We start from the raw sequence: 14,238 nt of genomic DNA, 5'->3' as shown, positions 1-14,238 counted from the left end.
AGCAGCTGCAGCTGAAAGCCCCTGCCAGCACCATCCTCAGCCTTCACAGGCACGGTTACATGGGAGTGTTACAGGCTGTGTGTGAACTGGGTGGGCTGCAAAGCCTGTCCTGAACTCCCTTGTGAACTCCCTTATGCAGCAGAAACTTCTCTGCTGATTAACCCTGAGCTGCCTGGATGGGACAGCCAGACTGAAACAGAGCCAAGCAATCCTCTGCTCTGGCCTCTGAATCTCTGCACCTGGTCAACTTTACTTTTTTTTTTCATCCCTCACTCCTTTTTATTTAGGAAAAAGCAAGCTCTCACCCAGTGCCCTGTCAAACCTAACCCAGCTGCCTGCCACATCCATGTGCCAGGCAGTCCTGTGCCCCACCCACCCACACCACCAGGGAAGGACAGATGGACACGAGTCACCTCTGCTGCTCTGGCTGCCACACCGTGAATATAGCGGCTCCCAGGCAACACAAACACCCTGTGCAAGCACATCCCCGGAGGGCAGCACCAAGCATCCAGGATGGTGAGTGGAGCACGGTGGAGCTCCCAGAGAAGCAAAATTTCCCATCAACTTCCCCCTCCCAGTGGGGCTTGCCCCCTTCACTCATGCCTCAGGTGGCAGGAGGGCACGGGTGAGCCGGTGACAGCGGGGACAGCCCCAGCCGGGCTATCAGGCTGCGGGGAAAGAGGATCAGGGCTCAGCAACAATGGCCCCCATCTGCCGGGCTCACTCGGATATTGGAAACACATGTCTGCTGGAGAGAAGGAAAAAAAGCAGCTGAAAATCCACACAATTGCTGTTGGCCGGCGGGTGAGAGAAACCAGAGCGCGGCTGGAGAGGCTCCGCCGGGGGACACGGCAGCGGGGCTCCACATCCCTGCCTGCCCTGCCCGGCACCCAACACTCCCTGCAGCCTCTGAGCATCAGATGTGTTTTCTAAGAGTTAAACAGAGCGGTGAGGAAAAGCTGGAGCACAGCTAATGCTGCAAGTCAGACCTGCCGAGGCAGGGGCTGAAGATCTGGGCTGAGATTAGTGGGACCAACACGTTAGGCTGGCCTAAAAATGTCATCTCCCTTTGAAACCTTCTGTGCTTTATTGTATTCAACCATAAATGTTTCGTCAGCCCCTCTGCTCCTGATCAGTTACACAAGAGGGGCATAACTGGCCCATGCAGTCATTTTATTCCAGTGAAGGATGCATTTTTGGTCTACCCACTGACAGAAGCAAAACAAAGTCTTTTCTATTGGAATAAATCTCCGCATGGGGAAGTGGAAAAGGCTGTCATGAATACAGTGCTGGAGGCTTAAGTTTACTTTTGAAAACAGACCCAAAAACATCCCCAATGCAGACAGAGCCAAAAGTGGAAGGAATTGACACAAATCAAAAGGAAACTTGGGCCTCGTTTCATGTTGTGATACTTTAAGTCACATTTTTCAAGACATTTTAAGTGCCCCAGATTTTCAGGGTGGGCTGTGTGCCTAGGAGGGGAAAAAAGAAAAAACAGAAAAGGGAAAAAAAGAATAGAGCGAGATCTGGGCCTTTTGATGTTGTCACTTGAAAAGTGCCAGAGCCAGGAGAACTCTGGGCTGAATAAACAGCATCCCACTTGCAGACTAGTCAAACAACCTACAAAATACCCTTACAGGGTGAGGGTGTTCGCTGCCTTGACAGCACAAGGAAAACTGGCTTCTCCCCTTACAATGTCAGGGGCAAAGAAAAAAAAATTAATGTTCTGCTTGCAAAAGTAGCCTCTCCATCCAATTTGAGACCTGGTCCATCCTTGGTGTAGCAAGCCAGGTGAGCACAGCAAAGCCAGCAGCTCCCTGGAGCTCAGAGATGATTTCATGGCCCCTCAGAACAGGAAACACCGCATTTCTCTGGGGTACAGCAGCTCTGTTACTGCAAGGGCTCCAGATGATACAGCCCTAAAGGACAGCTTCCTCAAGTCCCAAAAAACATGGGAGGATCTCAGGGAAAACTGCCCTGATGGGAGACAGGCAGGGGAAGGCTGAGGGGTGGCAGGGACAGCGGGGTACGTACGAGTGGCCCGTGGCTGGGATGAAATAAATACAGCAGTGCACCCGCGTGTCGGGGATCCGCTTCTTCCGGTTAATGTTGATCTCCTCCTGCAGGTACTTCTCGTACTGGTCATTGATGAACTTCATGATGGGCTGCCAGCTGCAGGGAGAGAGGAACACGGGGTGGTGGGGTCGTGTGAGGGATCTGGACCACCCTGACCCTCCCACCTGGGCTGGCTGCGTGAAGCAGAGCCTGCAGAGCCAGGGACGCTCAGCATCTCATAAATCACAAACCTCACGTGTTCACTGCTTAGCAACTCCATGCACTGCTGCAGGAGGGTATTAACTGGCTGGTTTAGACAAGCAAGTGGCTAAATGTGCTCCCTTCTCTCCTTCTGGACCTGGCTGTGGAGCAGGACAGGGCTGAGACCATGTCCTGGCCCCTTGCACGGTGTCATGGCACAGGAACACGAGCAGAATCAAAGCCCACAAGCCCAGCTGGTGGTGGGGACAAGGTACCTGCCATGGGCCAGGGAGCCATCCTGCAGAACCAGACACTGTGCCAGGGATCCCGGGCAGAGTTCAGCCTCCAGAGCCACATGAGCGGGGTCTGGGGACTGGCCCTGCTGGCACACAGCTGCTCCCAGCCACAAACAAAGGTTGTCTCATGCCTGGAACAGCAGGATGTTTGTGGCTCTCCCAGGGAGCATGGCACTGCGCTACCACCACAACAACCTCCTTCCTGCTGCCCACGGAGCAGGGGGGCACAGCGCCAGGCTACAGCTCTGGGCACGGGGTCAGGAGGTGCTGGGGCTCTCCTGCCTTCCCCCCTGCACCCAGGGCAGAGTGGCAGCTCACCAGTTCTCGTTGTTGATGTGGTCCCCAAAGCCCGGGGTGTCGATGACTGTCAGCTTCATGCGAACCCCCTTCTCCTCAATCTCTGAAAGAGAGGAAAGCTGGTGTGTGAGGTGAGTGTTGATGGGTGCTTTGGCCAAGCCCATCCTCCCACAATCAGCTGCAGAGCTGGAGCTTGCTCCCAGGGGAGAAATGCACCTTCACAGCCCCATATCCACCCTGAAATGCCACCCCCACAGCCACCTCACTGGTTCCTTCCAACAAAATTAACTCAATGCCGATTAATAAATAAAAAAGAGACGTTTTCTCAGCCCTGCAAGCATCTCTGGATGGTAAAAGCCCGTTCAGAGGGATGGGAGTTGAGGTTTATGGAGGTCCACAACCCCTGTGAGTCCCCAGAGACACAAGGCAGAGCAGGACCTAAAGGCAAAGCAGCAGGTGGGACCTGCAGAGCCTCACCGTGAGTGATGGATTTGATTTCAATGGTCTTGGGGATCCGCTCCTCAGAAGTTGGCTGTACAGATTTCCGGCTGATCTTGGATTTGAAGAGAGTGTTGATTAACGTGGATTTCCCCAAGCCGCTCTGACCTGGAAGAGAGCAGCATAACCCAGAGTCAGCACTCCCCCATCTCCAGGCTGTGCTGTCAGGGGCCAGGGGAAGGGGCTGCTGACAGACTCGGGCTGCACTGGATCTGCTGGAGGGATGGAGAGAGAGAGGGACGAGGAGCAGCTGCTCCCCTGCAGCTCCCCCGAGCCAAGGAGCTCGAGTCCAGCCCAGCCAGGAGGATGCTGCAGGTAGCAAAGCCCCTCCCTGGCTCCAAAGCAGCTGGTTCCCTGCATCCAGGCAAAATCCCAGCAACCCCGAGGACAGGCAGACAGTGCTGGGGATGTTTGAAGGGCTGTGGTGATGCTCAGCAGGGCTCGGGGACCAGGGAACCCCAGGAAGAAGCATCCCAGCTGTGCCTTCACTCTCCTGCAGTCTCCTCTGTCCAGCTCCACAGGGAAGGCTTTGGAGCAGCTTGGCAAGGGTTTATCTGGACAGGACTAACAGCAGCAACAATCCTACAAACCTCAGCCCTGCTGCATCTGCTGCTGCTTCCCTGACAGACTTGCTGCTGCAACCGGCCCAGCTGGCTGCACACACACAGGTCCACGCCAGGAGCATCTCTGAATCCCACAGACAACACCCCAGGAAGCACATGAGATTCCACAACTTCAGAAAACAGCTTTTAGAGAAGCATTTTCATATCCCAGAGCTGACACTGATCTGTGTGGAAAGGACACCAGCAGCTCTTGACTCTCCAAGAACAGCTGTCCCATGAGCGTGGAGAACAACTTTTCCAGAGCAAAGAAAACAGAATTAACTCCTCAAAACCCAGGGAGCAGATGCTCTGTGCCCCCTGCAGAGGTCCTGCACACATCACGGGGACCTCACTGGCCCCATTCTGCCAAGACATTTGCAGACAGTGATCATGGCATTGCCACCAGCACGTCCCTTGTCCCACAGAGTGTCCCTAAGCAGAGTCAGCAAGGGTTTCACCCGTATTCTTCAGGGTCCTGGCCCATCCAGGCCACCAAAGCCAACAGTAAGGCCAACCAGCACTGGGCATCACCTCCTGCCATCACCCCACTCCCTGAGCAAACATGAGTTTTAGAGCTGAGTTTGCAGCATCACCAATGGCTGCAATCCAGCACAGGAGAACTCTCTGCCAGCCACTGTCACTGCTGGACTCTGAGAAACACACGGAGCACTGCGGGTAAGTGCTCCCAGCCCTCTGCTGCCTGAAAACAAATGGGCAGGCACAAACAGGTCTGGAGCTGGGCATGCAGAGCCAAACCAGAGCTCTCACTGCACCACTGCTCATTGTGAAATGGAGCACCTGGGGAGAGGGGAAGGCTGGGTGACACACTGGGGACAGGTGAAATCAGGTGACACACTGCCAGAGCTCCAGGCAGTGGCTCTCTGCATTCGTGTCTGTCCAAGCTGCTGGAGCTGCACTGCCTGGAAAGGCACCAGAGGTGAGAGCCACCAGCAGCCAGGATGTGATGTCCCATTGGCACCACAGCCACAGGCTGACCTTGCTGAGCCATGGTGGGGTGCACCTGGAGACCCGAAGGCTGTGGCACAGGCAGCTGAGCACAGGGCAGAGCCCCCTTCCAACAGCCCTGGTTTGCAGTCCACTGCCTCTCCCAGAACTGAAATCCAGCAGGGAAAACGCAGCTGAGCCTGGCCACCTCTGCTCTCCTTCTAGCTGCTTTGCACCGAAAACAACGCAAAAGATGTGCTTTAGGGTTGGGATCTTTTAAAGTTTAGACATTTTTCCTCATCTCTGCAACTTTAGAGGACAAAGGGCTAAGCTGACCTCAGCCTGCAGCCCCCTCTCAGAGCTCTGGTTGGGATTGTGAAACCTTTTTTTGAACAGGGACCTTGCTACAGTGGGGAAAGAGTTTTCACAAAGCTCCACCACAGGGACATGGTGAGGAGTGACCCCCACATGGCAGCGATGCTCAGTTCCCACCTCCCCTGCAGGACAAGCCACCTCCCTCCTCCCTGCTCTCATCTCCTGCCTGTAAGACAGAGATTGGAACAATTTCAACTCAAGGACTCACAGCTTAGGCTGGCTGGGAATAATGGAGCTAAACCCATCCCTAGGGAAGCACAGCAGGAGGAGGGCTGGCTGCTGCCCCTTCCCCGAGGTGCTGCTCCTCCCGCATCCCTCCCGCGTCTTCCAGGAGGGCCAGAGCTCGACTTTTCCTCCCCATCCCTCCCCGCCTGCACAGCACACAGCTGAGGTGCTGAGGCAGCACAGCCTGCTCCTGGAGGGATGGGAGCCTCCTCTGGCAGGGAAATGGGAGCTCAGCACAGGCAATCTCACTTGCAGGCTCCCAGGACCAGTGCAGTGATTCCTCTGCTAGCAGCAAAGAGCTGGAGTTGTTAAAATGTCTCCCAAGAACCTCCCCATCCCTCCCCGCCTGCACAGCACACAGCTGAGGTGCTGAGGCAGCACAGCCTGCTCCTGGAGGGATGGGAGCCTCCTCTGGCAGGGAAATGGGAGCTCAGCACAGGCAATCTCACTTGCAGGCTCCCAGGACCAGTGCAGTGATTCCTCTGCTAGCAGCAAAGAGCTGGAGTTGTTAAAATGTCTCCCAAGAACTCGTTCTGCACTGCCCAGCCTTGCTGTGGTCATCCAGCCTGGGGAACCTTCCCCGTTAGAGGGAATGGAATCATCAAGATGGGAAAGGCAGAGCATCCACAGAGCTTGTTGGAAAGCTACAGCACACTGGTGTCTTTAACAGAAGAAGTAAACTCTGGATCAGCCCCTTCCACAACCCCAGGCAGACCCCCAGGACACCCTGTGGGACATCCCACAGGCATCACCTGTAGCCTTACACAGCTCCTCCCAGGAGATCCCATGACCATGCTGCTGGTCATTGCCTGGGATTTACTCTCCTCATCCCCCTGCAGCTTCCCTGGGGCATTCAGGCAGGAAGAGCTGCTGCCTGACCAGCCCAGTCCCAAGGAGCACAGCCCAGCTCACACTAGGGGCTCCATGGGACCAGGTCAGACATTAATAGCTGGAAAAGAGCAGAAAAGCCTCATTTCTTTTCCATTTTCCCCCTTGGCCAGTGTCCCACAGGGTCTGCCCAGCTCTCTGGTGCGCCCAGCATTCTGCAGGTCAGTGGCTGTGCCATCCCTGGCTTTGGGGGCCTGGGGGCTGCAGGAGCACAGACCCCCACAGCTGAAGCTGCAGCCAGAACAGCAGCGATGCAGCCAGTGGTCAGTAGCCCAGGAGAGCTAATGAACAGGAGCTTGTGGGCAGCAGGATCTGGGCACACAACCCTCCAGCCCTCCCTCCTTGCATGTGGACACCCGCTGGGACACTCTCATCCCTGCTGTGCCACCCTGCAGGGCCCCAAAGGAGCCACCCAGGCCAAATGACTGAGCCCTGTAAACCCCTCCTGTTGGTCTTTATTCCCTCCAGTAAATCACTGCTTTTGGCATTTCTTCCCTGGTACTTGTAGCAGGGCTGCCTGAATACAAAACAACTCACAAACAGGAATTTTACCCAGATCACTGGAAGTACCAGTAAGGATGAGGGCTCTGGAATACCAGCAGCAGTGCAGCCCCTTGAGCCCTTAGTGTGGCCTCTGACTGCTCAAACCAGAGCAGGACTCCTGGGACACCCCTTGAGGTGCTTCCCCCTGGGAGGTGCCCATGGATAATGCACCCCAAGATGAAGGAGGAAGAGGAAGACCATGGACCACATCACATCAACAGCTTTAACTCCAGATGAACTCAGGCCAGCTCCTTGGCAGCAGGGTTTGCTGACTGCCAAGGCAGAGTCCCCAGTGCTGACCCCGAGGAGACCCCAAAGAGGACAAACATCACTGTGGGACAATGACAGCACCCGGCTGAGCACGCTGTGGGCAGCTGGCACGAGGGAACCACTCACCCACGACCATGATGTTGAACTCGAAGCCCTGTTTCATGGCTTTCCTCCTCAGCTGCTCCAGGATGGCGTCAATGCCCACGTAGCCGAAGTCTGCAGCCGGCTTGTCCGGCCGCGCCGGCGCCGCCTGCTTGGGGCCAGCATCCCGTGGAGCGTCCGTCATGCCGGGAGCGTGGCTGGGAACGGCCTCTGGACCTGCAGGGCAAACATGGGGTGGTCAGAGGTGCTGCTCCTGGCAGGGAATCACGGGAGCTGCCTGCTGCATTCAAAGCAGGAGTAAAGCATGTGTAGAGACTCAGGGTACCAGCAGGCCGGGAGGGAGGAGGCGTGTGGGATCTTCCTCTACAATAATTACATTAAATTTGGGATTTTCTTCCTCCATTTGCTGTGTTCACCTTGATCCCTGCCCACTCCAACAATAATTACATTAAATTTGGGATTTTCTTCCTCCATTTGCTGTGTTCACCTTGATCCCTGCCCACTCCAACAAACCTGCCACAGCAGGATGCTGCTGTGGGGGTGTGAGTGCACCAGGTCCCACAGCAGCTGACCTACTGCCACAAAGCAGGACCCAGCACCCAGAAAGTCCTCGGCCCACGTCTGGGAGTGACAAAGGCTTTCAGCCCCACAGCCCTGTGCCTGGGCACTGCTGTGGGACTGGCAGACCTACACATCCCGCTCCTCCACACCACTGGAATTACAGCACTGTGCAGACTGCTGATGTGAACAGCTCAGCCACGTTCTGGGTGGGAGCTGGATGGCTTTGCAGACACAGGGAGCCCTTGGCATCCTCTGCCACGTGCCCTCCTCGAGCTCCAGCTGACGCAGATCAGAGGCTGCCGGCCCTGGCTTGTGGAAAACCCAACATATTTGCATCAAGAGGAGTTGTGCCAGACAACGCCCACGCAGCCACCGAGCTTCTGTGATCTCGCTCTCCTTCTGTCCATATCTGCTCAGAAGCCCAAACCCATCAGCCTCCCTCAGAGACAGGGTGCCTGTCTCCCCTGCAAGATGCTCCAACCTAACAAAAGTTCTTCAGAAGAAGCAAATGTAAAACCACTGCCTCAGCCAACAGCTCGTAAGAAAAAGCAGGGAATTATCTACTCCCCCAGGCACCAGGCAGGAGCATCGGGAAGGACAAAGTGCCCCATGTGCCCCGAGGTGACGCAGCCTTGTTCCCTGCCAGTCCCAGCTGCTTCCAATCACCCACAGCGGATACAGCAAATACCCCGAGGGCAGAGCGTGCACAAGGTCAGCCCAGTCCCCTGCAAGCTCCTGGAGGCACCAGCCACATGCAGCACTGCTGCTCCTCTGATCCAGGCAGAGAGGGAGGTTTTAGGAAAACACTTCTAAGAGCCCTCACCACCCCAGGCTGCTGCTGCTCAGTGCCTGCAGCCACCAGCCTAAGTGAGCATTTTGTTGTTGCTCAGTGTTTTGCAATGCTTATTTATTATTTTTTAATCGTTTATTATTATTAAGAAAAACATCGTTATTTGCAAAGTCCTCACGCCTCCAGACAGCAACACAGCTCTCAGCTCGTCTCACCCCAGTTATTCCTGGCCTTTGATGATGTGTTGCCTGCTTTTCTCTCCCTCCCTCTCTCTGTAGGAGTGTGGCTGGGCCAAAGGGGCTCCTCCAAGCACAAGCCCATCACCCCTTCTCCTCTGGCCGTGTCAGACCTGACCCTGCTGGAGTCTGTGAGGTGGAACCACTCTCTTCCTGCAAGCACAGCACACTTCCACGTGCTTAATATAGGCCAAGCAGAAAAAAAAAAAAATTAAAAAAGGAAGAAAAAACAAACCTAGAACTAATCCCAACGACTGTTGGGTCCCTTTGAACAGTTTTTTCCAACCCTCGATCCCGGGCTGCGTAGCTGAGCATTACTCACAGAGCTGCTGGAGAGCAAACACGCTGTCCCTGACACTCATGGGAGCATCCAGGAACACTGCACAGCTGGAGCTGCACTGCCACTGGGAGCATCCCACTCCTCCCAGGAACACTGCACAGCTGGAATTGCAACTGCCACGCTGCCCCTCGCAAAATCAACCAGCCCAGCCCGCCCGAGGCCTCACCACAAATCCCAAATTAGCCCCGTTCCAAAGTGGCAAGGCCAAAAGCATAACACTAAAAAAAAAAAAAAACAAACCAACAAAACGACAGCTAAATCATGTGGAAAATATGCTGCCACCAGCAGCAACACCGGGTTATGCAATGGGTTTAACTCCTCCAGGCACCACTTGTGTGCACAGGACAGCCCCAAGGATGGGATGGCAAACTGGGACACTGGGGCAGGTAAGGTGCAGAGAAATTAAGAAATTAAATAGAGCAGAAAGCCACCCTCCTCTTGACAGAGGCCAGGAGCATCTCCAGCACCTCAAGGAGCAGTTGGCAGCATGCAGAGGGGCTGACCTGTCCCCAGGCAGGGGGACATGCAGGAAAACTGTTCCCAGCTCAGGGAGCAGACACTCTGTGGCCCTCAGGGGGAGAAGGAGGGCTCAGGGCTCCCCAGACTCCAGCCAGACCAAAGCCACAGGAAGAGCAGCACCCAGGCTGGGCAGTCCATGTGCTTCAGCTGGTCTGTGGGGAACTGGTGATTTAAAGCACCTGGGTCCTGACTGGGGAAAAATACAATAAAAATCAGTATATTGCAGCTAGGAGTGTCTGCAGCACAGCAGGGACGCAAAGCCCCCCATGCCACAGCACCATCAGCAAACTCCCCAGGGAAATGCCACAACTCAAACATGCAATTTTTGTTTCAGCTTCCCAGCACTGAACTGGTCTTTTCTTAGCAAAAACTCCAGTGTCACACTCGGCTCCAAGGAGTTTGTGCCAGCAGAAGGAGGGTGCAGCCAAACCACAGGAGCACTCGGTGGCACACAGGGATGCTGTGCTGGGTGGCATGCAGCACTCCCAGGAGTCACTTGTCTAAAACAGAAAGACCCTAGAAATACATTGGAGCAGAGCAGTGGATGCCTGGGATGCTTCATGGGCACATTCTGCATTTGTCTGACCTGCTGTGCTCTCTGAGGGGACGGTGTCAAACCTGTGGTGCTGCCAGAGCCAGTGTCACCGAGCAGCCGCTTCCGGAGCACTGCAAGGAGGGATGGGTTAATAAATACCAAATGCTATCTGAAATCCCTGATTGCCACAGAGTCCCTGCCAAGAGCAGGACCAGACCTCACATGGTTCACCATTGTCACCTTAACCCAACTGTTGTCCCCCACACAAGGGGACATCGCTCTGCTGATGGGGCAGAGAGCTCAGAGCCTGCAGCTCTCTCCCACTCAAGGGCTCCTGGATAAACATCAAGCACATGGGAACAAGTGCCATATTTAGGCCTCCTCTGCCAGGGAAACCCTGTCCATGTGGGCACAGGAGATGTGGAGATGGTCAGGGCAGCACTGCACCAAGTGGGGACAGAGCCAGAGCGCCGGCTCGGGCACGGCTGACTCAGGACAGCTGTTCCAAAGTTGATTTTGCCAAAGACTCGGGGCTGTTGCTCTGTAATTGATGCATGTCAGACACGAGCCAAAGCCAACATCTGCGAAGCAGCAGATGAAAGGCACCCTGCAGGGAGGGAAGCCCCTGGGAGCCCCCCGGGGACCCTCCTGCTCCTCCAGCCAGCTGGACACCGTGTGCCGTGGGATGGGCTTGGCCAGGGGCTGCTGGACACGCTGTGCTGGTGCCACGAGGCTGCCACAGACCAGGACACTGTGGGCAGGGCATGTAAGGACAGCCACGGGCTCCCCCAAAACCCAGGGGCTGGTAATCCTCCCTGAGGATCTGGGATAGGGATCTGCAGGAGACTGGGGCTTCACTGCAGACACACAAAGGTTAAAGAACCCCCGCAGGGGCTGAACTGGGAATGTCTCATCCAGCTCAGGTCCTGGCTAGACCCAGCAGCTCTGCTGGCGATCTGGGAGAGCAGAGCTGGTCCTGGAGCAGGGTTGGTCACAGACCTGGTGCTCAGTGGCTGCACAGAGCAACTGGAGAGGGGCCAGGAGGCTGCACCTGTGCCATGGCTGCCTGTCAGCAGACCCAAACCATTGCACACTCTATGGATGCAACAGATCCAAACCATTGCACACTCTATGGATGCAACAGATCCAAACCATTGCACACTCTACGGATGCACGCACAATCAAGGGCAAAATGGCAATGTTTGGGAAGTAAATCCAAGAAACACCCCTCGGATGCCAGAAGCACCAAGCACTGGTCACCTTTCGATGATGCTGCAACCAGTTCTGCAGAGCTACAAGCACCCAGAAGATGAGGACACTGTGGAAAACTGCCCTTCCCTCCACACAACAGACACTGGAAGTACTATGGGCTCCCAGATTTGTGGGATGGATTCATGCAAACACAGAGAGCAGGTTCAGAGCAGTGCACAGTGGTGTGAAAGCACAGCCTGGGCAGCTGAGTATCCACAGATGTTTTCAAGGGAGAAGTGTGAACCACCTAATCTTTTGATTTTTGGGAGCAGCTCTCTTGGAGAATCGTGCCTGTAGGGTGTCGCAGAGGTATTTTTAGCTCCAAAGAGTGAATCTCAGCTCCTGGTTAAGGACAGCTGGCTGTCAGGACTGCAGCCCACGTGGCCTCCAGGGCCTCTCCCCTCGGCACACTGAGCAGTGACCACAGGCCATGGAAACAGATCCAACCTGCGGAGGAGGTGGCAGAGCCTGTCCCTTCTGAGGGGACAGCAGGAGTCAGGAGGGAGGGAGTCAGCAAAGCCAGGACTGGATGCAATCCCAGCATGGCCCAGGCACTGGTGATTTTTTCAGCTGCCCAGTCACTGCCACCACGGGATCCCCTGGTGCTGAACGTGGCAGGTCCCTGCTGGGTGTGCGGGTGCCAGGGAATGTGAGGCACAGCTCAGTCCGAAGCTGGGGTGGCTCAGGCTGGCACAGAGCCAGTGCCACAGACCCTGCAGCACCAAACTGTAACCAAGGGATGTTCCTATTATTCAGCTCCAATCACCAGCACCTGACAGGCCCAAGCTGGAGTCTGTCCCTCGCATCCCTGGGCATTGGGCTACAGTTTCAGGCTGGCTGCCAGCCCAAGCCCACCTACCAACCAGTTATGTTTCCTTCTCAGCTTGCATTTCCACCTGGGTGCCAACAAACACGACCCAGAAATAGCAGAGTATGCTTAACTCCTCTTCATTTGACCAAATCCACCCAAGAGCTGCCAGAGAGGTGGCCGGGTGCACTCCTGATGCTCCAGGCTTGAACCCTTTTACTCAGGTGGGGAATAAACCCATTTTCAGAGTTTTATAAAAGGAGGCAGTGATTCCTGCTGTGTGAGCGCTTCCACAGGTGACCAGTCGGGGCCACAGCCCTAAGCCACAAGTCATGGGCACGCATCACGTGCAGGTCGAGCTGTCCCCGCCAGCCACGTGCGCTTCCGTCCTCACTCACTGTGTGCTCTGTGTGCTTCCCCTCCTGCTCCGGAAGCCCAGCAGCCCCTGCCCTCTGCCGCTCAACCCTCCCGGCTCTTTTATTTACAAGAGATGGATGCTTCAGTGCTCCCCATCACTGCTTCCGTTCCCATCTTAAACCCGCTGGCTGCTGCAGGCTCTGGTCACCAGCGGGTCTGGGCTGGCGTGCACGAGCCCATCCCAGGGGTGAAAACGTGGTGCCAGCTCCACAACCTCAAACTGCTGCCTGCTGCTCCATTGCCAGCTCCTGTGCTGCCCGGATGTGGCATGAGGCTGACCACCAGGCTGACCACCACCCTGCCCTGGTTGGACACGTGTAGCTTTGGCAGCACAACCCTAGTCCGACATGCTCATTTCTCCAAGCATGTGAGACAGCAGCTCTAAACCACTTGCAAAGAGTTCTTAGACTGTTCTCCATGTTTGAAAAGGAGAAGATGATCACAAACAACCCCAAGTCTTGGCTTGGGCATACAGAGGTCTCTGGCCATGCAGCCTCACTGATCTCCCACTGTAAGGAGCTTCCCCCGGAGCTGGAGCAAGGCTGATCCCAGAGCAGCCCTGCCTCACTGGGAACGCCCCATTGAGAGGAACCTTCCCGCACACAGATCCCAGCAGAAGCTGCTCCATCAGCTGGCCCCGTGTAGCCCATGAACAGCCCTTGCTCCCCGCAGACAGGCTCAGGGTGCCCGTGCCCAGGAGGGTCCAAGGACACCCACAAAGCTGATTCCATGGGGGCTCCGAGGATGGCATCCAGTCCCACCCCTGTCCACCCACCCTGGACAATGGTACTCAGCACAGGGGGGACATGGGGACCCTCTGCAGCCCCCAGCCAAGAGAAAGCACCCTGTCACCACTGCTCTGCAGAGCTCTGCGCTGTGAAAACAAAGAGCCAGGCAGGGCTCCCCAAACTGAGCTTGTCCAGACAACACTGCAGAAGGAATGAGTCCGGCCAAGCCCCAGGAACGGGCCCCGGGCACGGCTGAGTGTGCCCAGGGCTGCCGAGCCGCACTCCGGGGCTGATGCCCGCGTCCCACGAGGCACTGAACGCAGCTACGGCAAAGAAAGGAGCGAGCCAGAGGGATTCACATCCCGGGGGTTGCAGTTCAGGTTTCCTTTTTTTTTTTTTTCCCCTATTTTTTTTCTCCCCTTTTAAAATGATTTTTTCGCTTGGTTTTGTTCTTTGAAGGGTAGGGTGGTATGGATTTTAATTTAGTTTCTTTGTTTGGTTGGGTTTTTTTGCTTTCTTTCGTTACTAAAGGCAGCTGCGCCCCAGACGCCCCGCGAGCCCTTCAGCGGGGGCAGCAGCCGGAGCAGGGCGAGCAGGGCAGGGGACAAGGGGGTACCCACGGGGACAGGGCAGGGGACCAGGGGGTGCTCCCAGGCAGGGGAGGGTTTGATCTATTGATCTCTATTGATCTCTATTGATCTCTATTTCTCCCGGACAATGCCGGCAGCGCGGCCAGGCGGGGCCGGGCAGCGGGCC

General features: G+C 55.9%; 1 protein-coding gene across 7 annotated transcripts in view; it reads right to left on the bottom strand.

The window, feature by feature from the left end:
• SEPT9 (septin 9) overlaps window positions 1–14,238 on the bottom strand; it is a 134,576-nt gene that overhangs the window by 11,156 nt on the left and 109,182 nt on the right. For all 7 annotated transcript variants that reach the window (XM_017743227.1, XM_017743229.1, XM_017743230.1 and 4 more), the window contains 4 exons: window positions 7,322–7,513; window positions 3,327–3,455; window positions 2,871–2,952; window positions 2,035–2,172 (listed from right to left, as the gene is read on the bottom strand). In XM_017743227.1, coding sequence (XP_017598716.1) covers window positions 2,035–2,172; window positions 2,871–2,952; window positions 3,327–3,455; window positions 7,322–7,513 — 541 coding nt within the window. The remainder of the gene's footprint in view (window positions 1–2,034; window positions 2,173–2,870; window positions 2,953–3,326; window positions 3,456–7,321; window positions 7,514–14,238) is intronic.

This window comes from Corvus brachyrhynchos, unplaced genomic scaffold (assembly GCF_000691975.1).
Source record: "Corvus brachyrhynchos isolate BGI_N302 unplaced genomic scaffold, ASM69197v1 scaffold148, whole genome shotgun sequence".
NCBI classification, from domain to species: Eukaryota; Metazoa; Chordata; class Aves; order Passeriformes; family Corvidae; genus Corvus; species Corvus brachyrhynchos.
This window is presented reverse-complemented; position numbering and strand designations above follow the sequence as displayed.